Here is a 26,020-nt window from a genome sequence, read left to right as displayed (position 1 = left end):
TACTTAAAAAAAAATTATGTCACAATCTGTCGGAACTTTTCGTCGTCCTGAGTTCTGATGAACTCAAGAGTCCGTTCAAAGTGCTTTCGAGGTGAGTCGCTGATCCCGCCTTCTGCATTGTTCTCCAAGTTCGTCTTGATCAGGTCAATGAGCCCGTTGATGTACTTGACGGTGACCGCGGTCGAACCTCGGTCGTAGTAGTAGACATAGCGGTTGAGAATCTCAACAAACAGCTCGACGCTGACGGCGACATCCATGCATGCATCAGCAACCCTCAGCGCTCTTTGCAGACACTCCAGCACTCGCTTATCGTCCCTAAATAGCGGCGAATTACCGGAATCGTCCTCCTCCTCTCCCCGGGCGGGGATTTCTACGGCCCACCACAGGTGGCTGCACAGATACACTGCACGGCACTGGTCTGGCTTCTTGAGCAGCTTGGATGCGTGCAGAGCGCACTTGGACACCAGTGTGTCGTAGTTCTCCGCCGTGAAGTTACGCGTGCTCTGGAGAGCCCCGGCAATGATGCATATGGCCTGGTACTGGTTCCGCGAGTCGCTGATCGCCTCTTCGTAGATGGTGAACGCCTGGGCGAAGAACTCGTAGCTGGCCTCCTCTGCTCCTACCTGGTCCGCGACCTTGGCACAGCTGACATAGAGCCGGTGGGACTGGTCGACGGCGCCCGACTGGTAGAGCTCGTCGAGAACGCGCTGGATGAACTTGAACGTCGACCCAATCTTCTCCGTCTTGTCGTCGGCACTGAGTTTGGAATAGCGCCGCACCAGCTTGAGCGCATTTGTGACTAGCGCCGGATAAGTGTACTTGATGCGAGCGCCACCGTCGCTCAATGCCTTACGCGCAGTGCTGAGCAGCCGCGCTTGGATGTCGCAGTCCTCGTTGAAGAGCATATGGACCAGCTTCGCCAGGCGCGATTGATCAGCTACCACTGCGTCGCTATCTGTCGGAGACTCGTCTCGTGCAGTGGAGACGCCTCCAGGGACGCCACTGCCGCCTTCTGAGGCTGCTCCGCTGCCTTCTTTGATTACAATTGCTACGAGGCCAAAAAGGCCGTTTGCGTCGTCGACAGAGGCGATCTTTGCGTCGCCAGTAAGGATGTTGTCGAGAACAGAGCTGGCAATGGCTTTCTGCGTTGAAACGGGCTGCGCATTGAGCAGCGGCAGGTAGTGCGGAATGGAAAGCACCGTCAGTAGGGAATCGGAGTAAAAGTCCACCAGAGTTAGCAGCAGGTCCTGGACTGCGGCAATGGCCTCTCGCGACAGCATCTCACCCGAAGAAGCCTCCTTGCATTTGGTGGTTGCAAACTCGAGGATCTGGTCCAGGTTCTCCTTATCATCTGGGTAACAGCTGAGGGAGAGCTTGGTGATGCCCCCTGCGATGGCAATGACGTCTTGGAGCGGAATATCCGGGCGCGCTTTGATCATCTCATCTACGTGCTTCCAGAACACCGCAAATAGGTTCATTGGAGCTGGCGTTGGTACGTCCTTGTCTTCCGGAGAGGCCTCCTTGGCTTCTTTATCATCGGCTTCTTCTGTGGTTTGCTCCTCAACGGGTGCTTCTTCTTCGGCATCTGCTTCGCTCTGTTCTTCATCCTGCTCACCTTGTTCTGCATGTTCAGCTTGTTGAGTTCTGTCGCGGAGGAGGTCGCTGGCGCCGTGGATGGTGGAACCAATGGTCGCCTCGTCCTGCTCAAGAGCCTCTCTATCTCGAGACTCGGCAAGAGTCGCCTCTTTGAGGGCATCTACGAGGGCACTGCTGCCGCTCTCTCGCTCCGCATAGTCGGCGAGACGGCCCACCAACGTCAGCATGATCTTCTTAATGCTGACATTGGGGTTCAATTTCGTCGTGGCATCCAAGAAAAGGTCCAAAGTATACAAATGGAACTCGTCCGGGAACACCTGGACGATTACATCCAGCAAATACTCCTGCGCCAGCACATCCCGGCACTGAACAACCTGCTCGAGAATGGCCGGCAAAATGGTCTGTCGATAGTACTGCTTGCCAATTCCTTCCAGTTGCGACAATCTTACCAGGTTCGACCCCACTAGGATCTGAAGCTCCTGCCTCTCCCGGGTTCTCTTATCCCGCTCCCGGCTGTGACCCTGGTGCTGCAATCGCACCCACAGCTTGTTCATCTCAATGAAATTGGTAATGGTGAACTGAATTGAGTCCTGGAGGTTACCCTCGGGCCCATCCGAGCTGCCAATGGGCAAATAATCCTTGCACCGCTGCGACAGATAGTACCGCAAGAACAGCCCGCGGATTGGGTGCTGCACTCCGCGGCACATCTCCATCATATCGCGCATGATCTCCTTCACGGGGGCCTCCGGAATAGACATATACACCGTGCCCACCGTGATCATGAGGTACAGCCGTGGTACAATGTTGCCGGCGTACTGGACGAGCTCGTATATGTCGGCCAGATGGTGTGTCGGATGACCCTCCTTGAGATACGACCCCAGGTACGCCAGCGCATCAAACACGGCAATGTACAGCTCATAGTACTGCTTCGGACTCAGCGCAGAGGTCCGCAGCTCCGCCAGCAGCGTCGAAGCGTGCTTGATGGCGTCCAGCAGCTTGCCCTTCGACTCCAGGCATTTGCGCATCAGCGCCTCCTGCTGCCGGATGAAGTGCAGCGACTCGTCCAATTGCTTCGCCAGGTCCTCCCCGGGCGATCGTTCGTGGCTCATGGCTTTCCCTTGACCTCGCTAACCTTCGTAACCCTCCGGTGTTTAAAGCTCGTGTGAGGCACTGTTGCGGGTGGAGCAGTCGGTGCCACCTCCGCCCCCAATAAACCCCAAAGTCACGTGATACATGAGCCGCATGCGGCGCTTTTCACCCTTCGCCGCACCGTCTAAGAATCTCTGCGATACGGGGGTCCCTCTTCAATTGTAGTACTAGCAGTGAAGTGTATTCGAGGGCCAGCCCTCGAGCTCCCGTAGTTGGGGGGCGTGCCCCCCAAACCCCCCCTTTTATACCTCCCCGGATCTTGCGTCCCAGCCAACATCATTGGAGACTATCACTCTGTGGATCCGATCCACAAGAGCCTTTCCATGTGCTACGCAACGAGGAATAACCAACACAGATGGTGGAACATAGTCTCCGTAGATCACTACGATACCTCCGCGAAGCGGAGCTGCGGGGGTTTGGGGGCTGGCCCCCAAGTCAATTGAAGCAGCACAAGTATTGTGAGTCAGTCAGTCAGTTAGTTAGTTAGTAAGTTAGTTGGCTATGTACATTGAAAATATTCGCTTGTGGAGATGAAGAATGCGGGAGCTAGGTAGAGAAAGTCCGTCGAATTGACAGCTCGTATAATCCGCTGGGACCTTGGAGCATTGATCTGCACAGGTCTGCTACTGCAGAAGTCCCGTACCTATTGTACACAGCACCAATGACCAAATAGAGCGAGTCTACAGAGTGATCCATTCTTTTCCGCTCTTCCACTGGCCCCCGGCACCGAATCGATCGATCGATCTTCCTAGCCTCGACAAACTTGGCCAAGTTGCGCTTCGACGTAAGCGGCTCCATCTCTCCGCCCACTAAGAATTCAAAGTTTTTCCCGGCAATGGTGGCTTTCGCCCGGGTCGGCAAGCCCACTTGGAACATCCTCCCCTGGATATCCAGCATCTGCCTCCCGGTTTCTCTCAAATTACGGTAGTGGTTGCTCCCACGTATTAAACTCGGCGTGGTGACCTCTCCGACAACCTTATCGTCAAGCTTGTAGGGCCCTAGCAGACTGACTAACGGATCTGATGGTGGTAGCGGCGTGATCTGGGCAGATATGCGGGACTGTTTAGCGCTAACTCGGCCCGCTCGCTTTGCCAAGTCGTCATAAAACCACTTCTGATGATTCGGCCTGCACAGTACCCTGCTATTTAGCCGTCTGAGCAATATCATATCATATTAAACTGATCTGGGGTGTGTGGTTGAATAGACGGAAAATTTGGGACAGATTCATATCTGCACACCACCTTCACTTAAATTTTTCAGCGACCGGCGATTAGGCGTTTTGGGAGCGATAGAAGTGGTAGAGTGTGTTTGGTGGAATGGGACCTCGAGGAACGGCGAACTTGAACAGCCCGGCTGCATCCAAGGCCAAAAAGGCCAAAACCCCGGCAGATACGCCTTCAAAGAGCAGTAGTAATGGTGCTAGTGAGCAGCCGGTCAAGGCTAAGCCTGATTCGAGACAGTCGTTTGTAATCAGGCCGGCAGCAGCGACCAATTTCAAGTCAGCCATGAAGGTCTACATGAATCTGGAGACCCTGCGTGGCCTGGGACTAGCCTCTGGGGACCCTGTAGTCGTGGCTAAGCGGGGCGAGAGAGGCATTGTAGGGCTTATAACGCCGTCAGCGACCTCGATCAAGCAGGATACGGTCGAATTGCCTCGGGTACTGCGCAAACTCGGCGGATTTTTGCTTGGAGACCGGGTTACTGTAGCGAAAAACTCCAAAAGACCAGACTTTGCTCTCAGAGTAGTGGTCGGATCGAAACACGAGATTCAACAGCACAGTGAAAAAATCAAGTCTATCCTGGATGATATTGGCATTGTTTGCCCGGGTATTCGATTCGATGTGGATGAGGGGATCGAGGTTGTGGTCACTGATGTTGAAGGCATGCCTCGACTGGATAAGCTCAGCCTGGATGGGCCAAATGAAGATGACGTGATTTCCCAGCCAATGACTTTTGATAAGTCCAGAACCGAGCTTGAGCTCTCGCATTCTACAAGCATCAAAGCCCAAGGGCTTCCAAGAGTGTCCGGTTACAGCGCAATTGGCGGACTGTCCAAGGTCATTAACAAGCTTAAGGCCGCCATTGAACTACCGCTGCACCACCCGAACCTGTTTGGCCGTTTTAATTCGACCCCGGAGCGAGGCTTCCTGCTCCACGGCCCGCCTGGGACCGGTAAGACTATGCTTCTGCGGGCAGTAGCTCAGGAGTCGGAGGCCCATGTATTGACGATTAATGGCCCATCAATTGTGTCTAAGTACCTTGGAGAGACCGAAGAAGCCCTGCGTAACATCTTCGAAGAGGCGCGGTCTTACCAGCCGTCGATTATTTTCATTGATGAGATAGATTCGCTTGTGCCCAAGCGGGATAGCGACGACTCGGGTGAAGCAGAGAGCCGAGTAGTCTCCACTATGCTCACCCTCATGGACGGCATGGGCTCGGCAGGCAAGGTTTGCGTCGTTGGTGCTACGAACCGCCCGAACCAAATCGATCCAGCCCTGCGACGCCCGGGGCGGTTCGGTACCGAGTTTGAGATTGGCATCCCAGACGTGGCTGCGCGGTTAGACATTCTGCAGCTCCAGCTAAGCGGTCAGCCCCACAAGCTTTCCGAGGAATATATCCAGTCCCTGGCAAGCCGTACTCATGGTTACGTGGGCTCCGACATTAACGCACTGTGGAGAGACGCTGTCATGCGAACAATCCAACGTGGGCTAGCCAATAGCACGCCCGAGAACGATATCTTTGTAGAAACAGACGATCTTGAAAAGGCTCTCATAGATATCCGCCCCAGTGCCATGCGAGAGGTTGTTCTGGAAACTCCAAAGGTCTTCTGGACGGACATTGGTGGCCAGGAGGATGCCAAGAAAGCCCTGTTTGAAGCAATTGAGCTGCCCATGTCGAAGCCAGAGACGTTCAAGCGACTGGGCATTCAAGCACCACGAGGCATTCTTCTTTACGGTCCACCTGGATGCTCGAAGACGCTCATTGCAAAAGCGCTGGCTACCGAGGCTGGTCTCAACTTCCTGGCTGTTAAGGGACCGGAGATCTTCAACAAGTTCGTCGGCGAGTCCGAGCGAGCCATTCGAGAGGTATTCCGCAAGGCTCGGGCGGCTGCCCCAAGCATTATCTTTTTTGACGAGATTGACGCATTGAGTGCGGCTCGGGGCCACGGCGAAGCAGGCGGTGACCGTGTCCTGACCTCTCTTCTTAACGAAATGGACGGTATTGAAGCTCTTAATGGCGTAACTGTGTTGGCAGCAACAAACGTCCCTGATGTCATTGACAACGCGCTCATGCGACCAGGTCGTCTGGACCGACTTGTCTATGTCGCACCTCCTGATTTGGAATCGCGAAAGATGATTCTCGAAATCAGGTTCCGCAAGATGAGCATAAACTCGGACGTTTCGGTCGACGATCTGGCGGCTCGGACCGAGGGCTGCTCCGGCGCTGAAGTCGTTTCCCTCTGCCAGGAAGCCGGTCTAGCGGCAATGAGTGAAGACTTTGACATCGGCTCGATTTCCCAGCGCCATTTCGAGGTCGCCTTGAGTAAGATTAAGAAGGCAATCACGCCGGAAATGCTGCAGTACTACGAAGAGTTTTCCAAGCAGGGCAAGCTGTAAACAATGATTGTCTATTTATCTACAGTTGTTTAATAATATTTATCGTTTAATAATATTTATCTACAACTGCCAGAAGTCTCTACAATTGACTGTAATATCTACAACTGTCTCTAGGTCATAAATGGGACACAAAAATGACTGTCGGTCCATGCTAATAGAAAATGCATCATATATAATTTATTAATCGTTCTTATTGTTGAAATAAAACAAATACAAACTTACATTAATTGTCCTCCGGGACATTTCGGTAGATAGCATCAGCCATCTTGACCACCTCCACCATCTCCTTCACGTCGTGAACCCGCACGATATCAGCGCCGCCGGCAATAAGCGATGTTACGGCGACAGCAGTGCCCAATACTCGCTCGGATGGCTCCTTCTTGCCAGTGATGGTACCAATAAACCGCTTCCGGCTCGGCCCCACGAGGTTCGTGAGCCCGCTAAATGCCTCGCGCTTACACAAAAACTCGTGATACCGTCGAATAATGGTCAGATTGTGGCTCTTGTTCTTAGCAAACCCAAGGCCCGGGTCGAGGATGATCGCCCACCGGGGGATGCCAGCCTCAGTCGCAGCATTGACGCGCTCCTCAAGCTCCTGCGTGACCACCTCTAAAACCGCCTCCTCACTGTCATCGGCCACGGCCTTTTCACCGTCCATAACACGATAGTGCGCCAGGGAGTTCATTTCTTGAGGTGTGCCCCGGGTGTGGTTAAGAATAATAGGAACCTTGAGCCGAGCAGCGACCTCAAACATCTTATCGTCGAGCCGGCCAGCGCTAATGTCATTGATGATATCAGCTCCCGCTTTGATAGCCGCCTCAGCAACACCGCTTTGATAGGTGTCTACAGAAATGGGGATCTTGGCCAGCTTGGGCGATGCTCGTAGGGCCTTGATTGCAGGAATAACCCGCTGCATCTCAACGTCTGAGCCCGGGTCAACTGACTTGGGGTTCGAGGAAGCGCCTCCAACGTCGAGGATCGTGGCACCCTGGGCGACAAACTGCTCCGCCGTCTCAACAACATTGTCTAGATTGACTTTGCCGGCATCGGAGAACGAGTCGGGCGTAACGTTGATGATGGCCATGATCTGCGTAGGGACAGTGCGTGTGCAAGGGTCGAGAGCCAGCCGTCTGCCCTCGGGCAAAGGAATCAACGTCCGCAGGGCAGAGCTTGCCTGGATGGTTGGGTCAGTCCCCTGGGCCAACAGCTCCTCCAGGTGCTGATGGTATGACTCAGCAGTCAGCGGGTGTACCTGCGAGCTCGGCACGATATCAGTGAGCGGTTTGAGCACAAATGTCCTCGACAGCATGCCAATGTGCGGGATGTTGAGCCGTGGGTGGTTCATAACAAGGTCATCGTAAAGCAAAATATCGAGATCGATGCTACGGGGGCCCTTCTCCACGACCTTGACCCGTTTGAGAGTGTTCGACTCAATGTCTTTTAGCTCATCAAGCAGGGCTAGTGGGTCCAGCGTAGTTTCGGCCTTCACGACACCATTAAGGAACCGGTCCTGATCAGTCACGTACATGGGCTCGGATTCATACAGAGACGACGTAGCCAAAATCTTGATATTTCGCGAATTGAGCTCGTCAAGTGCACGTCTAACATTAGCCACGGAATCACCCATATTGCTTCCAAACGCAATGTACACAGTATGAACGCCGCCAGAGAGCTCCATCCCAGACTGTGGGAAGAGCGGCGTCGAAGTGCCCGAGACTGCCTGGGTAGGCGTAGCAATACCAGGGGACATGGGCTCCGAGTAGACATTCTTATTCTCCTCAAAGAAGTCCCGGGTTCGCGTGATCTCTACACCCGCGGCATCGGCAAATGTGATTGCGCTGGGCTTCTCAGCCCTCACCGTGACCTTCCAGACGCCCAATTGGGCCACGACCTCTGCCACAGAAGTGACAAATGCCTCTACAGTCTTGTACGTCGAGTTCTCTACGTGGTTCGACACGGCATCGACACACGCCCGAAAGTCGTAGGTCCTGTTGAACGGGCCCTCCTCGACATCGTTAGGCGGCTTGTGCAGAATAAGGTCAATCACAATGTTCTGCTTGTGCATGCGCTCAATGGTGTTGACACCAATGATGGTTACCAATTGCAGCTTCTGGATAATCACCGAGTCGACCGTGCCTTCTGGCTTGACAATCACATAGTCTTTGCCGCTGACGGCGTTCTTCTCGGCCTTCTGCTTCTGCCGCGCAATGATGATTTCAGCCGCCCCTGCCCGGAGCAGAGCCCGGGGCTTCTTGACGTGGACCTTGCACCACTGGTTCGGGGCCGCGTCCTTGAGCACTGCGTCCGCTACGTGCTCAGCAACGTCCTCGAGACTGCGGAACTTGCCGCTCTCAACGGTCCGGGTAACCTTCCGCGAGATGACGTCGTAGTTCAGCGAGTACATGAGGTGATCCGTCGTACCGGCCCTGGCGACGCTCGTCTGGAGCCAGATTGAGATAGACAGCGGTTGGGGCCTCGGGCGGTGCCAGGCGTCGACACCGGTCAATGCCTTGACAAAGAGCTCCCGGACGAACACTAGATCCTGTTTCTCGGAGTTGTGCGTGTCCATCGCCGTCCTTGTATCCTCTCCGCTACTTCAATCACCATCATCATGTTAGTTACAATTCCATAGGGGCTTTCCAGACATACAAAGAATGAATTCCCTTCATCATCATGGTGCCTGCTACTCCTCGGTATCCTGACGCTACCAATTTCCCCGGTCTCTGGCTAACTACTCTTGAAACTATGCTGGATCCCCTCCCACAGCTTGCAAGAGCTCTCAACAGTGGTCGCAGTATTTCGAAAGAGTTCCCGAATACGCAGAGAATGGCGCTATCTTTTATAGCGCTCGAAACAGGGGGTCTGGAGGGCCTCTAAAGCAAAGGCGTTATAAGGTTTTGGCAGTTTGAAACTTTCACTTCCCAACCCCGGCTTGGTATAACACATGCAATAGTCATTGCCGGTTATTACGGATTGATGCAGGCCGTTACTCATACATAATATCAATATTTCTATTGGTTATTATTCATTAATAGATGTTATGAAGGCGTAAAGGGTTAATAGTTTAGGAATTGTCTATAAAGGGCGGTGATTCTTTAACATGGTGGTGGATGACACATTCTAGGCTACCCCATGAAATATTTCCTACATATCAGTGCCAATGCACATGTTTTCAGGGATTGGTAATTCAGGACACAAAAATCAAATTAATGCTAACGATTTCCCGGTAGTTGTTGCAAAATCGGAATTGGAGACTACCTGTATTAATGTAATTGGACTGAGTTATACTTTGTAGCCGTGCTGCATACATTGGAATTCATTACCGTACTACCGGTACTAGGCAAAAGAATCTCACTGCTGGACTGTTCACAATTCTTAGGAATAGATCCCAAGAACAGCGTGATTGATTGATTTGAAAGGAATCCATGAATAACTAATTCTTTGGTATAGTCTCCCAGGTATTCTCAGGTGCATCGCATAGTCCTCTTCTCACTTTTAATTTCCGCCCGCCCTTGTATATGTCTCCTGGCCAGACTTCAAGCCAATCTTTTGCTTGCTCATTTTCCCACAATTGTCCGCGTATATCACTGATAACATAAAAATCCGCCACAATAGGCCACGCGAAGAGATCTCGTACCAATAACCATATGCGTGGCTGATAGTCTACAGTGATAGTTGAAGGACATGCATCAAGCATTTTGTCCAAGCATTTATGGTATATTCGGCGGTTGCGCATTTCATCGAGAGCATATTCAAGGTTACTCAAGATAACAGACTCGGTTGGCTCGAAATATTCCATGAATTCCGCAATTTGTTCTAAATGACAAGAATTGAGCTCCAGATGCTTCAGTTGGCCAAATCTGAAACTCTGCGGGATATGGACATCGCAAACGTCAGATTCATTCAAATAATCACCGTACACCGTTAACCATTCGAGCTTAGGGAAGTCGAGACACAAGGCTGAGATGAGAGTTTCAGAAACGAGGCATCCACCAGCAAGGGACAGTCTTGTCACGCCCTGGCCAGTGATAGTTACAGCGGGAACATCCCCACTGCCAAAAACTCTAAGAAGGAAGCTCTCTACCGTGGGTGGGAGGTCAAGCCTTTTACCAGGTGTACAACAATGTTAACCGTAGCAGCTTTTAGTGAACGGCAGGGCTCAAACGAATCTCTGAACCATTCAATATTGTGAATCATTTCGCTGTCTTCGTAGAACTTAAAGGTAGGGAACTGAAGGGGAACGGTCAGTGGACAACCTTGATCAGGTATAAAATTCAGCATTAGTTCAAGCGCCGGAGAGTGCTCAAACTGTCGCATCACTGATTCCACTTCGCGGATGACCCAATTATACTTGCCTTCGGAGTCAGTGGAGCTATCTGCCTCGTACCAAAGAGAACCCTCCTCTTCCTTGTCGTCGTCACAACATAGAGCAACAGATGAAACTTTTGGGGTATTTGCAAACATCGGCAGTAGTTTCAAGATCACCTCGCCTATTGCCATAAGATCAATGCGCTGCAGATTGGAGCAATTGTCTGCGATAATCTGGAAAATAGGGACAGGGTCAAACGCCTTCTCATGTTCGTACCTGCGATGATATGTCACAGATCTTACATGATGCGCGTTCTTTTGAAAGATTTGGATGGTGATTTCCTGTTGCCGTTCTAGTTGTCCTTCCATAATCTGGGCAGAATAATACGCTCTTTCAGAATATATGTACCCCGTGAACTCAGAGCACAAGGCATCATGGAGTTCGTCTAGTGCGTTATCGTCCAGCCGAGTCCCGGGCACAAACCACCTCCGCACTGTTGGATACTTTTCCGGGAACACGCACGCTGCCCACGCATTGTGGACAATCTCAAACGATCCTTTCACTTTGAAGTTTTCCATCGCATGTTGCACCCCTAGACAGATATCGGCAGGCCTGTGTAGGAGGTAAGGTTAGACCGTAACATATACCGGTACTCCAAGTTATTTTACCGGTAGTACGTACATCTATCATGAATGGATAGCAACTTTATTTGCCAGAGATGAGTTACTAGTAGTAAATAGAGATTGTATCTGATAATTGTGGATGTTTTCCGATACCGGTACTCCAAGGAATGAAGTTGCTCGATAAAAGAGCCATAGTCATTTCACAGTATATATTACGGTTAATCATTCAATTTCTAATTTCAGCAACATATCAGGTCCTTTAAGACCAAATCATTACGCAGCTACTAATTGAATTCAAAAGCGCTCATTTGTAAACTAAGACCCAGAATTCCTATTCTTCCCGGTAACGACTTTGTGTTATCACGTTCGCTCCAGATAGTCTCGGTTTAATCATGGGGGGTTTGGGGGGCTAGCCCCCCAACTTCGGGGTCTGGGGCAGGGCCCCAGTGCACCAGTGTCACTGTCGCGACGGGATCTCATAGCATTCTGTCCTGTCAATGGATAGCAATAACAGATTGAAGTAGTTCAGTTATGTCTCATAAATCATTAGCCATTACCACTATACAAATTATAAACGGTACACAGCGAAGCCCAATAAAATTAATGAATGGAAAAGGTTAAAATATCCCTGTCAATGTGAGTGCTGTTAACGAACTGTCGACACAGCGCAATCAAACAACCCGGAAAGAAAATTAGAATCGATCCGGGAAGAGGACTGGTGCAACAAGCGTCCATCCGTAGAGCGCGAAACAGATCCACGCACTGACAATCTTCGTCCACGAAGAGAAGTACGTCCGTCCGACCGGAGCAAAGTCACCATCGGGCTCTTCCTGGACGTTCATAGTCAGAAGCGTCGCCGTCCATTGTGTCGCAAGCAAAAATACCAAATGGAACAGCACATAATTGTATCGTGTCGAATTCTTCTCATCGTCCAATCCCGAGTCCTCCTCAGAATCAGAGTCGTCCCAGCCCGCCTCGGTCAGCGCTGAAGCTGGCAGCGACCCGCTTTCTACGGCGGCCCTGATAGCCTCGGCACGCATCTCCGACCGTGAGGGCTCCTGCGTAACCAAACTGTGTCCTGCGTCTACCGCCTCGTACTCATGAATCCGCGAGGTCTGGGTAGCAGCCCGGGTCGTCGTGTATGCAATGGCGAGGAAGGTGAAAATGGCGCCGAGCACAATGCTGGCTGTTCGTGTGCCTCTGGACCGCACGAGCGGGTTGCAATTCTTGTCGTCAGGCTCCGCTGCCACCGCGCTCATCGTAAGATACGCGCAGTAAATAGACACCATTGCTGACTGCGCCAACCCCGCCTGCGGATTGTACTCCTGCACCTTGGGGTTCACTGATAGAACGGAAACGATAACCGACAGGACAAGGTTGATGGTGATGGCAGCCTGGTTCATGCTGCACCCGGACGCGGCGAAGAAGACGTACATGAGCACCGTAAGCACAATCGACCCGACGTACATGCCGACAGTCGAGCCGACCAGAATTACGCGCCACACCGTCGAATCGTCATCCTCTACATGCTCGAGGCACGTCTCAGCCCACGAGTGGGCAAAGTCGACCAGCAGCACGAGTCCAATGAGAATGAACACAATTGACCCCGCCAGAGCAAAGTAGTTGCCCCACACAACGAAAAACGCATCGGGGATGAGGAAGGTGATTACTATGAGCGCCAGCCAGCCAAAAATCTTGAGCCCCCAGTAGCCGTTCTGGATGCCCGCCCGGGGGTTACGAGTGGAGCGCACGCCCACAAGAAGCAGCGCCAGAATGAGGTGGAACAGCCCCAGAGCAAAGTTGATGCGGTGCACCGCGACAAAGCCGTAGCACTCCTGGCCGAGGCACTTAATTTGCATGTAGTCGAGCGTCAGGTGCTCGAGCTTCTTGACGGCCCAGTTCGTCTGCATGATCCATGACAGGATCGAGTTGACCAGGAAAAGCACGGCGTAGCCGATTCTGGTGGCGATGGAGGAGGAGCACTTGCCGCATGCTGAGCAGATGGCCGAGAAGGCCGCAGCACCGCAGCAGCTGGCTATCCACGACCCGGCCATGCCTATTGCTGGTGTCACTGCCAGTGGAATTGATAGCAGAGCACCCATTATTTAATGTTTTCTCGTTTCGTTAGTTGACGTTTCTTGGTGGTTCTTTCGTCTCGCTACTGTCGTTCTTCTTTCTGTTATTTTTGTCTCGCTAGCTGTTTCGTCTTGCTATGTTATTCGTCTCGCTAGAGTTGTGCGCCTTGCTGATGTCGTTGGTGGTGGTCGTCGGGCACTGTGACGTGAGGCGATTCATGCACCCCGCCTCCGATTATTTCATCAAATGTTGCACTTGATCGATACTGGTACTACTGGTAGTTGATAAATATGGCGCTTTCAAGTGCTGTGAGGCGTAGAAATGGTTTGCAGTTGTTTGTGGTATTTGAAGTAGAATAGCGAAATTATCAATCCGTTGTTGGTAAAGGTTTGGTTAAATATCGGTTGATGACAGATTTTTTCTACCTGGTACATCGATCGTATCCTATAATACCAGCGGCCTTTGCTTGGACTAAGCTGAACTCAATTGAATAGGCATTAAGCAGAAACCATAAAAAAAAGCTTCTAATAATTATCATTTATTCTTCAACTACGGTATTGGTAGTAAATTATGCCTAGTACCGGCTGTACCTGGCTGTACCTGGCTGTACCTGGCTGTACCTGGCTGTACCTGCTGGTATTGCAGGACTCTTGGCTATGGCTAAGCAATAGCAATGGTTCAGTACCATTTGGTATTTTACATATTCAGTGAAATCCATGAGGGAACAAATATCTGTTCAAATTGGTTTGAATGTCAATGATATTACCGGTATGCTAATAGAGCTAATTGAGCTTGAATAGCATCAAATGCTTCATTACATTATCATTACCGTAAATATTTGATTAACAATATGGCATCAGCGATACTCCCCTGATGTAGTTATCACAGCTTCACATCTTTTGCTGAATTGTCCGCAATGTGAAGATTCAGTAATGATTCCGTGAATGGATGCTAAGTCGTTCCGGTTGGAGACTTGTCTTTTTGCATAGCATTCATCTATGTGCTACTATACTATAGACATATTTCAGTTAGAGAATGACAAAAAAGTTGGAAATTTGTTGTTCACAGCACTTCATCCTTTTAGTTAGGAGGGCCAACAGCCACGGAGATAAGATAATGATAGTAATACAGATCACCGTTTGAGCCAAAAAAATTACCCATTGTAGCTTGGATGAAGAACCTACGAACAGAGGAACTACGGAATCTCTATGGAATTCTCACCTACAACATATCTTATAACTTTCTTCCATATTAATACTAGTAACAGACGGAAATAAGGTTCCAATCCAGCTGGTTGAATAACATGGGCTGATTTAACGATAGTGCGTCGTGAAAAATCTGAAAATCACCTTATACACCCCGACGAGTTGCGACAAGTTGGACGTAGAAAAGCCATGTTTGTGCGTTCAGTGCGGCGAAATGTGAGGCGCGTAGCGCAGGTGCGATTCAACCATGTACAAGCCCACGATATTGTCATCATTGGCGGCGGCCCCGCGGGGCTGACGCTTGCGACGGCTCTCAAGAATTCGCCTGTGACCCGGCAGCTCAAGGTCGCCCTGGTCGAAGGCGCGCCCCTGGACCGGGTGCGCAGCTGGCAATTGCCTGACGACCGCTACGAAAACCGTGTAAGCAGCCTGACGCCCAAGTCTGTGCGCTTCCTGACCAAGATTGGCGCGTGGGACCACATCCAGCGCGAGCGAGTCAAAGACTACGACGAGATGAAGGTCTGGGACGGGTGCTCGGACGCGCGGATTGATTTCGATCCGTCCATTCTCGGTGAGAACATGGAAATCGCCTATATGGTGGAGAACGTGAACCTCCAGCAGTCGCTGATGCGCCGCATCGACGAGCTCAACACGCAATTGGCGGGCCAGGTGCCCGAGACAAAGATCTATGACCAGGCTCGGGTCAAGTCTATTACCCACGGCCATACTGAGGAGGGCGCATGGCCCGTAGTGGAGCTTGAAAATGGCGACAAGATGGCTGCCCGGCTGCTAGTCGGAGCTGATGGAGCCAACTCCCCTGTAAGGGCATTTGCCGGAATCGCCTCGCGAGGGTGGGACTACAACCGTCACGGGCTTGTCGCGACTGTAAAGCTGGAGTGGGAGGACTTCCGAAGCGTCGCGTGGCAGCGGTTCCTCGTTACTGGGCCAATTGCACTGCTGCCTATGCCAAACGGCTATGGTACCCTCGTGTGGTCCACTACGCCTGAGCGGGCCCAGCACCTCAAGAGCCTAAGCCCAGAGGACTTCTGCGCCTTGGTCAATGCAGGGTTCCGGTTGGGTCCAGTCGACTTGACTTACTTGCATACCCTTTCTTCGGGCATCGTTGACGAGGTTGAGTGGCGGCTCGAGAACACGCCGATTGAGGACGAGGACAACAGCGTGCCGATTCGCATTGTCGACGTCCAGGAGAAGACGCGGATGAACTTCCCACTGAAGATGAAGCACGCAGACACTTATGTCGCGGACCGGGTTGCGTTGGTGGGCGACGCCGCGCACTCGACCCATCCGCTGGCGGGCCAGGGTCTCAATATGGGCCAGAGCGACGTGTCAAACCTCGTTTCGGCGCTGGAGACGGCCATGAAGCGGGGACTCGACATTGGATCGCTGCTAGCCATAGAGCCATTCTGGAAGGAGTCGTATTTCCCTAACCATGCCAAATTGGGTGTAGTCGACAAGCTCCACAAGCTCTATTCTACGGACTTTGAGCCATTGGTGCAGTTAAGGTCGTTTGGTCTCAACGCAGTCAACAACTGGGACTGGCTAAAGGGAATTCTTATGCATAATGCTTCCAACAAATAAGGAGAAACCACTAACTACGTAATTTTTTATAGCAATTGTATATATACCTACTTTATTTATATCTTGAATGCGAACGTCGATTGAGTTGCACGATAGCCTCAATTAAATCAATGGAATAGTTGGCAGGTATAGACGATAAGCTAGTCGAACGTTGAATGAATCGTCTGTATTTCGAGCCCGTTGCGACTGTGTCACCAAGTTAGGCTTATATAGTACATAGTACATAGTACATCAACATATTTGTCCGCTAAGCAGACATTTCAACATATTATAACAAATCAATGTAGTCGAACGTTCCCGGTTTCACCTATTGTTAACCGCAAACTTATGTAGCATTACGTTTCTTACACTATGGAACCACCGCAGGCAATGCAATTTATGATATGGTTGCTTGTACATGTAATCCTTATTTAATTTGGGGAGTACATGTGGGTTTTTTCATATACTGTCAGCTGCAGTTAGATCGATAGTTAATAACAATATCCAGTAAAGGTAGACGGGGTCTAATAATACTTATAATGCGGTAATCTATAGGGAGTTAAACACTAAGGCCTAGTGTCTGTACTTAAAATAGATGATGGATAACCTCTCATATCATTCGAGTCCTGGCTGTAGCGCATTAGAGCCGTGGGGGAGAGCTCGCTGAGGGTCACAAAAACAGCCTCCTCTAGAGATTAAAACCCTTGCACTCTTCAGTTGTGCGGAATTGACGGCTGCTATTGTGACAGCCGTCATTTACACGGCGCTCTTTGAGGAATGGACCATTCCTTCGAGTTCTTTTGCTGAGGAGTGTGGCAAGATCGCGACCCGACAATGGGAGTGTCAGTGCGACTATTCCACCCTCGAAACGATGGGCCATATCCTCACCCAGAGAGAGATGGGATGACTCCCCTAGATGATGTTAATATGGGTAGTTTTCTCCCACTGACCTCTGCATTGCGTTTACAATGGTGTTTGGTAGGGGTGGTGCTTTCACCCCGTATTGTCAGCTTACTGAGGGAATGCGCATCATTTTTTGTGGACTGGTGATAAGTTAGGTGTCCCAGTTTACTTAATGATTGTCATTGATTTATTTTAATGCTTTTATTGAACCGGCTGTTGAAGCTAAAATTATAAAAACAGTCTTCCTTAGCGTTTGCCCATCAACCAAAGGTTTTTGATTTTCATTGATTTGTTTTTAATAAGTTGAAATGTCTGCTCAGCGGACAAAGACGTTGATGTACTATGTACTATATGTTGGATGTCAAATATCAATTATAAAGCATATCTGATCCTAATTTATACGAAAGTACAAGGTTAGACACCGAAGTGTCTACATTAAAGACGGTAAGGAAAGGGAAAGAGTAAATAGAGGGAATCGTGGCTTTTATAATAGCGATTGACTTCGGGACGGAGTTAATGCGTTCCGAGGAGATAGCGCATTCCTAGGAGTCTACTTTTCTGACACCCAACACTATATAAGCCTAACTTGGTGACACGGTCGCAGCGGGCTCGAAATACAGAAGATTCATTGGTTAAGAAAATCGGCTCCATCGACCTATTTTATTAATTAATTTTATTCAATTTTAGACCTTAATATGTGGTTCTCCAAAGAAATTATACCAGGATTTTACTATCGATGCTTCTGAAAAGATAATTTTCGAGAAGTAAATGGCATATAATCATATGCGGCTTGTGCGGCTTCAGCCGCACGCCTCACGAAAAACAATATGCCAACAATTCACCGGAAATTCCGGTTTCAACGAATTAGGCAATCTGGCCGAGTTGGTCTAAGGCGCAAGGTTAAGGTCCTTGTCTCTTCGGAGGCGTGGGTTCGAATCCCACGGTTGTCATCAATTTTTGCTTGCGCGCGCGAAATTTTTTAATTTTTTCCAAAAAATTTGACGTATTAACGTCTTGATTCGACCCAGGATCGAACTGGGGACGTTCTGCGTGTTAAGCAGATGCCATGACCAACTAGACCATCGAACCAATTGTTGGCAACGGTTTTTCTTGCTACTACAAAAATAGCTTATGAGCCGCACAAATGCGGCTCGTGCGGCGTCAAAATTATTGAATTATGACAAAATGAATACATTAAAGATAAGAACTAGTGCTGAAATTTTAAAAAATGTGGTCAAATTTTGTTTCTATGGCGCATTTAGCCGGTGGTTGCTCCCCGTATTTTCAGCTTACTGAGGGAATCCGCATCATCTTTTGTGGACTGGAGATAGGTATCCCAGGCTACTTAATGTTCTGCCATTGATTATATTTTAATGTTTATATTGAGTCGGCTGTTGAAGCCAAATGTTTAGACACAGTCTTCCTTAGCGTTAGCTCAGACTCTAATCAAGATTTATTATTATTATTATCTTTTCTGGACTGAAGATAGGTATCCCAGGCTACTTAATGTTCTGCCATTGATTGCATTTTAATGTTTATACTGAGCCGGCTGTTGAAATATTTAAACACAATCTTCCTTAGCGTTTGCTCAGACTTTAATCGAATGAATCGTCTGTGTTTCGAGCCCGTTGCGACTGTGTCACCAAGTTAGGCTTCTATAGTACATAGTACATCAACGTCTTTGTCCGCTAAGCAGACATTTCAACTTATTAAAAACAAATCAATGAAAATCAAAAACCTTTGGTTGATGGAGCCGATATGTTTAGCGCCAAGGCGTCAATTGCACGAAGAACCCTTTTCTTCTAAAGCATAAACATTTGCATCACCATTGCAGACGCTGCCCCCGCAGGATACCTGAGAAAAGTCCCCCGTCATACTGAGCAGGGTCAGAAGACTGATATTAGGGTGGAAATACTTCGCACTGGTCCTCCTAGTCAGCATACTGCAACAGGATATGTTCGATAAATTCAAGTTCTCCACATACCCAATGCCATGTGCCATTTTTGGTTTTGCAAAAGTATGCTCCAAACCCCTGAAATGTGCACTTGTACTTGGCTTTTGCCATGGAGGGAAACCCTGCCACAATAGCTAAACCTCTCCCCTTAAGCAGTATCCTACAGTATTGTATCTTGCATTAACATAAGCCTCTGAAAGGTTATGAAGATCGGTGAAGGAACGGGGAAATAGTTCATTAAGGTTGCAACGACAAAGTAAGTCATCAAGCTATGCGCTCTGCAGTAGTTACTATTTAATGGAAGCAGTCGCTACTTACTGAGCTGGCTCGCTCAATTTGGGTCGGGACACGCGCTAACCGGTGATTAATCTATCTGCGATTCCACATTAAAGGCGCGCAAAATTTTCGTGGTGTGCCCATCTGAAACACCCCATCGTAACTCTTGATCAGTATCCTCTCTACAGACTCTTCTCCAGGAGATAAGCGACTCAGTTGACCAGCTAACGTTCCTCTGACTTCAGGCATGCCAAAAGATGGCCCAATTCTTCAGAGGACTGTCCCCCAACGATGGGGCCGCTGAAGAAACATTGTCAATCTTATACAGTTGACGAGTCGAATTTTTAACCTCAGAAAACTGTTTTTCTAACAACTCAGGATTTCCAATTCGCACGGTACAGTTGAGGGACTCAATTGAAATGAAAGTGAATTTACTGGAAGTATGAATTCTTAATATTAGCCCGTTGTAACTGTATTACCAAGTTCGGCTAATATATTGATCGTCAGAAGCTAGAGGGTATCATCATGTTTGAAAGTGGAATAATTGTAGACAACACAATTGAGCTGCTGTATTAAAACTTTCGGTCCTTACTAGATCTCAGTGGCTTCAACTCTACCCATTACTAGGAAGGGTGTGATGTTGATAGCTGGCCCTTGCGGCTCGCGGAGAGAGCGTTGGCGGCGATGGTTGATTTTTGGGACTCTTTCCTGCAGCTTTTGTCCTAGATGGATATTCAGGTTCGAGTCGTCAGCACGGGTTTCTCGGTGGCACATAAATTCAATCAATAGAACGGTTACTACAGTGGCCCAGGGAGGTAGCAGGCAGGCCATGGGACACCACGTTAATACCACACAGCAGTAATTGGGCAAATTGAGGAAATTCAGTTATGCATCAATTGGGCCTAATATCTTCACTACTTTTCCTCAGAGAGCAGTTAGCCCTTTGAATCAGTTTTCTTACGTGATCTACTGTAGAAAGCCTATATATGACCTTAAATGACATGCTGATGGATGAAAAATTGTGCATGTCTCCACTCTTTGCAACTGTACCGAGATCAGCCATACATGAATATTTAGAGGAAATATTATAAGGCATGAAGCCACAATTCCTATGATTACGAATTTCAAAAATGCAGCGAAGCCTTTTTGATCAATGGTAAAGTTGGGCAGGTCAGGTCCATCAATTTCAATCTAGCTACCGGTAGATATGGCCATATTTTTATGCCGGTTTTACTTCTCTATTACTAGGGGGACCATTTTATAACAGCTATATATGCCAGATGAATATTAAGAAAACAGAGATCACAGTAGATCTACCGAGGTTGCGAAAAATCTCAATTACCACCTGGATCATCCCAACTTTTTAACCTACCGGTATGATATATCAAATGCCGCCTAAAATGACGCCTCATGGTGGACGGAGAGAATAATTTTCGTATGTGTTTAATTCTATTCCCCAGTTTTGTTTCGTCTGTGCTGTAATAGTGTATTATTTTTTTTTTCTATGACTCTATATGTACCGTATGTCCGGACGGGTGTAAAAATGTCGCGATCAATGAGTCTACCGGTACCTCAGACATCACACAGATAAATAAACATGAGTAATCCACTTATAAAGCCGTCACCCAAAAAACCAAGTATATCCGGCGGTGGCATTCTGTCTAGTGGGTCTTCTGGCCCCCCGCCAGTTACCCCTAGTCGCACTATGAACAGACGGGTCAGCGCACGGTCATTTGCCAGTCGGTTGGCGACCCCGGGACGCTCGTCCGTCATGGCATCACCAAGCAAGTCGCCAGCGAAGACTTTGGGCCACAAGTTCTCGCGGCTATCGCTCATGGACACAGACAGCCAGATCGAGACTGTCGTCATCCTCTATCTTGGCCAACTCGAGGTGTCAGCAGGATTCCCAGGCGATAGCCGTCCCCGGAGCCGATTTCGCTCTAATGATACCGGTCGAATCAGCATCCTTGAGGAGTCCTGGTACCAGCTATGGCAGTTTAACGCGGCAGAGATGGACATTGAGCGGGCGACGTATCATTTCGAGGCCCTTCTCAAGCACATCTTCACCAAAGAGCTGCTTGTCGACATGCGAAATTTCCGGATCGTCGTGCTTGAGCCTACTTTCATGCCCGTGGCGGTAAAGCGGGTAATTGCCAATACAGTTCTGGGGCACTTCCGGGCCAGTTCGCTCATGTTCATGCCATTGTCCGTGTGCAGCGTTCTGGCTGCAGGAGGGCGTGCAGGGCTCACTGTTGAAGTCGAATGGGACCAGACAACCATTACCCCTGTATATGACCTGCGAGAGCTCTTGCCGCAGGCCAAGTGTACGACGCGGTCGCTGTCAAGCTTGTTTGAACATATTGCGAGGGACGTTCTTTCCATTCCTGAAGTAACTGACTACACTACTGCACAGGTACGACGGCGCATTACCAAGTATCTAGCTGAAGCTTCGCTTGATGAAGAATATACAGACGCCCAAAATGGTGTAATCTCCTATGCAAAACTTCGATCTACTCTGAAAAGCTGGTATTTTGGTAGCGACTCGGCCGAATTATCCACCAAGGACCACGACGACGAGGAGAAAACCATGGGTCATTTAATAGGCCAGATTCTGCGCGGAACCGACGCTGTGACTAGGGGAGAATGGCTCAATGCTATCATTGTAGTGGGCCCTGGCGGGGAGTTCCCGGTGCTTCGGCAGTTCATCCTGCAGAGTCTGGCGGAAGAACTCTCGGCTGGGACCCGAGGGCCCCGGCTCGTCTCTACACTGGGCCCCTGGGCCGGCGCAAGTCTCTATATCTCCTCAATAGGCTGGTTCCTCGTCCACGAAGAAAAAGCGCGAATGGCCGGCGAGATGTCCCGTGAGCGATACGCCAATGGCGAGCGATGGATCTTTGACGAGTTCTGAACCGTCGGAACCTTTCCGGTACCCCTGAGATCCAAAGCTCCAGGGTTATCGCTCGAAAAACAGACTCGTGCATCTGCCAATTGTCTTCATTGTTCTATACTATACCAACATCGGCGAATAATTTCTTGGCTGAGCAAAGGCTCACTTAATGGCCTGAAAAGAGCAAGGTTCACGGTCAAATGCCGAAAGGTTGGTATGCGGCGCGAAATGTGGGGTAATAAGCTGGGCGAACCTTGTTTTTGCGGTTCGGTGCTGACATCATCCCATTTTGGGCGGGCCTTGGTTTTTTTTTTTCCATCCCCGACCGGTGGAACCGATTCTTTGGGGGGGAAATAGGTCCACTCTCCTTTCGACCACGCCCCATACGACTCCGCAAAATAATACCCTCCATTGCCCTCATTTGATATACCCCGGAATCGCGTTAAAGCGCGCAGTTGAACTCACGGGACCCCTGCTTCGTGTTGAGCTTTTTAAGGTTTGCGTGGAGCGTCCGAGATCTTTGAGAGAGGAATTAACCCGTTGTGCCTTTATTCTTCGGGGCATATATTCTTCGGGGTAATATATTCATCCGGGTTGTGGTTATTCGAGAGGGAAGTTTTTCGATACGGACCCTTGTTTTTAGGTGTCATCCTCTGCTGTTTTGCTGTGACTGTATTGTGAATATTTGGCTCTAGAGAGCAGCTTTTCGTAGTGTCCGACTGTGGAGCCGAAAGAGCCCCGAAGAAGTACCAGACAGTGGCGTATACGCGACGTCTCGCCGTTCAACCACGTTATTTTTCGTCATCTTGTCCTAATTCCAGCTGGAGTCGCGGCCTATGCTGGCGAGAAAGTCTTTTGTGGGCTCGCATTCCACGCCATCGCAAACTGCCTCCGCGTATTTCTATGACGACGGGTCGTATCTCGCCAGCTCCACGGATCTCCCGGAAGGCGCCCTTGCGAATAACAACAATGTAAACCTGCCATCGCCGCCCGCGCCGTCGATAGACGACCTCGCGGGTAGCGTGGGGAGCTCGGAGTCGAGCCATGATGAGGAGATGGTCAACCCGTACCTGTACGGGACCGCACCAGCTGGTGCGGCTGCTGCTCCTGTCAGGCCAAGCTTCTTTAGAAGTCAGTCTCAGTTCAAGCTGTTCCGGCCCTCAACGCCCCAGAAGCGTACGGTAGTCAAGATTATGCAATTGCCGATGGAGGTGCTGGACATCATCTTCGGCTACTGCGACGCGGAGACTATGGGCCATTTGCAGTTGACCTGCCGTACCATGCGCCGCGTCGTGCGCCCATTGCTGTGGGAGGAAGTCCACATTGACTTGGATCCCACCAGCGGCGGCAACCGGTCGCCCTGGTGTCTCGTGCCGCCGGAAATGCACCACTACCGGACGCAAATGAACTGGCACATGAACATCCACAAACACAATATTTATTACTTTGTCGCCTCGATGCTTCGGCGTGCCAACCCGTCCCCGAAGATCACAGTCTCGAATTACAACGACAATGTTAACTACTTGATGACCTGGACGCGCAACCTCGTCGTAAAGTCGCCGGTCTACGACCGCCACGACGAATGCTACGACTCGGTGGACAAATTCGACCATCCGCACGACGAATATAATACCCTTCGCCGCATTAACACTCCGCAGGAGGCCCGTGAGCTGAGGGCCCTCTGCGTGTGGCTTATTAACACACTGCCCGAGCACATTGGTGCGCTCGACGCGCTCGACATTTGGGGACTCACTGCTTCTTGGTACAATGAGTTTGAACCAATGCTTGAGAAATTCCAATCTACACATAAAGGTCTGCACTGGGCCGACGCTTCGGCAACAAGCGCTTCGCTGACGGTGAACAACCTTATTAGCCTCACTCTGCACGACACCGTCCTGCCTGAGCTGTACCACGCCTTCACTTTGGAGGAGTTCAACTTCTACTCTAACGCCCCCATTTCGCGCGAATTGCTTAAAAATGCCCTTTGCTACTGCTCGCAGTTGGCGCGAGTAACCATACATATCCCGCAGTTCGCGAAAGGCGAAGAAGCTTCTAAGCAGATAGCCTGGCTGCCTGCCTACGCCACAGATTATGAGCAATTTATCGACGAACCGTTCCCTCTTGATAAGACGGATTGCGGAGAAGCGGAGAAGATGACGGACGAACAGCAAAAAATCCTCACCGTTCATGGAGGAATTAAATGGCTTCGGACGTCCATGCCCGCCGGTAGGATTATCCAGGATGTCATTTTCCCGAGTCTGCAGCGAGTGAGCATCAGGCGAGGACGCAAGACCCATGTAATGCCTCAGAAGGACATATTCTCGAGATGCAGAACAGTTCGCCAACTTGTCCTGGAAGATGTGTCGTTGACGTGCTTCGCCGAGGACCAATGCTTTGCACCGCTAGTAAACCTGGAGTCCCTTATCTGCCGAGCGGGCATTTTCGATAGTTACCTGGGCCGCACTGCCATTGATGCGATTGATGCGGTCCTGCCACCGCACCTGCACTATTTGATTATCAGGCCGTCGCGGGAAGACGACCTGGCGCTCGTTACCGTTGCAGTGGCGCGCCTGGTTGCTAATTACGAGAGCCGAAAACAACTTCGAGTGTTTATCGATTGCCACGACGACGAAATGATCAAACCTCAACCTGAAAACACCCGCTGGAGGTACGCGAAGGGATCGATTGTCAGAGACGGTTTCGCTACCTACCTCGGAAAGAATTTGTACGAATTTATTTAATTGCCTTAATGATAGAGATCTTATATTCCTCCACCTCTTCCAGCCTTCTCTAACCTCACGAAAGACGTAGCTTTGAAGAAGAATGAGCATAATATTATCTACTGCTTCTTGCTAAATAGTTTGGCGAAAAAGGACTGCTTGGGGGTATCGATAATTGACTGCTTTGATTTCTTGGGCCGAAGCAGCAGCTTGGATGACTTCTTTCGCCGAAGTTGATGGGAGCTCAGCTTCTTTTTCGGCGAGGAGACAACAATCCCTCCATCAATAGGATCCCAGTAGTAGTCTTCATTTTTAATCGGCAGGAACGTCGAAGTTGAGGTTGCCGAGCCATTGCGAGTCTTCTTTTTGAACCAGGACTTTTTGCTGAATGTATTGCTACAAGCCAACTCCTGAGCACCTTCGGAGATTTCTGAGCAGTCTTCAGGAAGAAACAAAGATTCTTCATCGAGCTCTACAGTCTTTTCCTTGACATTGTCCTCGTAAAACGGACCGAACTTCATTCGATGATGGGGTGGGCCAAGCGGAGACAAGTCAATTGGTGGCAAGGTTACAACAACTTTCGGAGATATCGTCTCGCCTTCCGGGTACCCGATTTTGACGTACTGTTCCCGGCTTCGATCGGTTGAATTGACTCCACTAGAATATTGAGAGGAGGGAGCGATCGGACTGGCGACAGCCTCCTCAGAAAGAATGGCTTTTCCCTGGTTTATTGACATAGCTGGAGACTTGGAAGAGTACTGATCATCCTTCTTAGCCTTGGTGCGCCCCCGAGGCTTCCTGCTCTTGTTAAGCGGAGCAGCAATGGCGTCCTTGTGGTTCGCTGGCTGTTCTTGGAGTCCCACCTCTTTCACGGCAGGATTGCCATATGCAATCCACTCCAGAGCTACCTGGCCACCGTCTAAATCAATGCATTCATTTTCTTGCTTGTTGATCTGTGGCGAAAACATGTCATCCGACGCATATTTGGAGTATATGGTTGGGTCTGCTTGGCGCTTGCGGAGCTTGCGGTGCTTCCTGGGGTTGAACCGAAGAAGCTCCGCGGATGAAGCGCTATTAGTGGACAAGTCGTTTGTGCTGACTAGATAGCTCATTCTACAATTGTCTAG

General features: G+C 49.9%; 9 protein-coding genes and 2 non-coding genes across 11 annotated transcripts; 5 read left to right on the top strand and 6 right to left on the bottom strand.

The window, feature by feature from the left end:
* Nucleotides 1-14: 14 nt before the first annotated feature.
* Nucleotides 15-2,705, bottom strand: VPS35 (retromer subunit VPS35; the record flags this gene model as incomplete). The annotated part of the gene is made up of 1 exon (XM_076683297.1): nt 15-2,705. One exon carries the CDS (start codon nt 2,703-2,705, stop codon nt 15-17), a length of 2,691 nt encoding a protein of 896 aa, XP_076542541.1.
* A 586-nt stretch (nt 2,706-3,291) lies between these two features.
* Nucleotides 3,292-3,912, bottom strand: TRVA0_007S02938 (uncharacterized protein; the record flags this gene model as incomplete). The annotated part of the gene is made up of 1 exon (XM_076683296.1): nt 3,292-3,912. The coding sequence occupies one exon, from the start codon at nt 3,910-3,912 to the stop codon at nt 3,292-3,294; it is 621 nt and encodes a 206-aa protein (XP_076542540.1).
* A 149-nt stretch (nt 3,913-4,061) lies between these two features.
* Nucleotides 4,062-6,362, top strand: AFG2 (AAA family ATPase AFG2; the record flags this gene model as incomplete). Its single annotated transcript, XM_076683295.1, has 1 exon — nt 4,062-6,362. One exon carries the CDS (start codon nt 4,062-4,064, stop codon nt 6,360-6,362), a length of 2,301 nt encoding a protein of 766 aa, XP_076542539.1.
* A 223-nt stretch (nt 6,363-6,585) lies between these two features.
* On the bottom strand, nt 6,586-9,037 carry FOL1 (trifunctional dihydropteroate synthetase/dihydrohydroxymethylpterin pyrophosphokinase/dihydroneopterin aldolase FOL1; the record flags this gene model as incomplete). Its single annotated transcript, XM_076683294.1, has 2 exons — nt 6,586-8,956; nt 9,012-9,037. The coding sequence occupies 2 exons, from the start codon at nt 9,035-9,037 to the stop codon at nt 6,586-6,588; spliced, it is 2,397 nt and encodes a 798-aa protein (XP_076542538.1).
* Nucleotides 9,038-11,986: 2,949 nt separating this feature from the next.
* TMS1 (Tms1p) lies at nt 11,987-13,348 on the bottom strand (the record flags this gene model as incomplete). The annotated part of the gene is made up of 1 exon (XM_076683293.1): nt 11,987-13,348. One exon carries the CDS (start codon nt 13,346-13,348, stop codon nt 11,987-11,989), a length of 1,362 nt encoding a protein of 453 aa, XP_076542537.1.
* Nucleotides 13,349-14,764: 1,416 nt separating this feature from the next.
* On the top strand, nt 14,765-16,174 carry COQ6 (putative N,N-dimethylaniline monooxygenase COQ6; the record flags this gene model as incomplete). The annotated part of the gene is made up of 1 exon (XM_076683292.1): nt 14,765-16,174. The coding sequence occupies one exon, from the start codon at nt 14,765-14,767 to the stop codon at nt 16,172-16,174; it is 1,410 nt and encodes a 469-aa protein (XP_076542536.1).
* A 1,749-nt stretch (nt 16,175-17,923) lies between these two features.
* tRNA-Leu(AAG) lies at nt 17,924-18,006 on the top strand. The gene has a single exon. It is a non-coding gene; the product is annotated as a tRNA-Leu (tRNA).
* A 65-nt stretch (nt 18,007-18,071) lies between these two features.
* Nucleotides 18,072-18,145, bottom strand: tRNA-Val(AAC). The gene has a single exon. It is a non-coding gene; the product is annotated as a tRNA-Val (tRNA).
* A 2,846-nt stretch (nt 18,146-20,991) lies between these two features.
* ARP10 (Arp10p) lies at nt 20,992-22,194 on the top strand (the record flags this gene model as incomplete). The annotated part of the gene is made up of 1 exon (XM_076683291.1): nt 20,992-22,194. The coding sequence occupies one exon, from the start codon at nt 20,992-20,994 to the stop codon at nt 22,192-22,194; it is 1,203 nt and encodes a 400-aa protein (XP_076542535.1).
* Nucleotides 22,195-23,009: 815 nt separating this feature from the next.
* Nucleotides 23,010-24,914, top strand: TRVA0_007S02762 (F-box protein; the record flags this gene model as incomplete). The annotated part of the gene is made up of 1 exon (XM_076683290.1): nt 23,010-24,914. The coding sequence occupies one exon, from the start codon at nt 23,010-23,012 to the stop codon at nt 24,912-24,914; it is 1,905 nt and encodes a 634-aa protein (XP_076542534.1).
* A 98-nt stretch (nt 24,915-25,012) lies between these two features.
* TRVA0_007S02740 (uncharacterized protein) lies at nt 25,013-25,861 on the bottom strand (the record flags this gene model as incomplete). The annotated part of the gene is made up of 1 exon (XM_076683289.1): nt 25,013-25,861. The coding sequence occupies one exon, from the start codon at nt 25,859-25,861 to the stop codon at nt 25,013-25,015; it is 849 nt and encodes a 282-aa protein (XP_076542533.1).
* Nucleotides 25,862-26,020: the final 159 nt, after the last annotated feature.

This window comes from Trichomonascus vanleenenianus, assembly GCF_965637985.1.
Source record: "Trichomonascus vanleenenianus strain CLIB 3782 genome assembly, contig: TRVA0_007S, whole genome shotgun sequence".
NCBI lineage: Eukaryota > Fungi > Ascomycota > Dipodascomycetes > Dipodascales > Trichomonascaceae > Blastobotrys > Blastobotrys vanleenenianus.
Note: the sequence above shows the minus strand (reverse complement) of the source record. Positions and strands in the feature narration are given on the sequence as shown.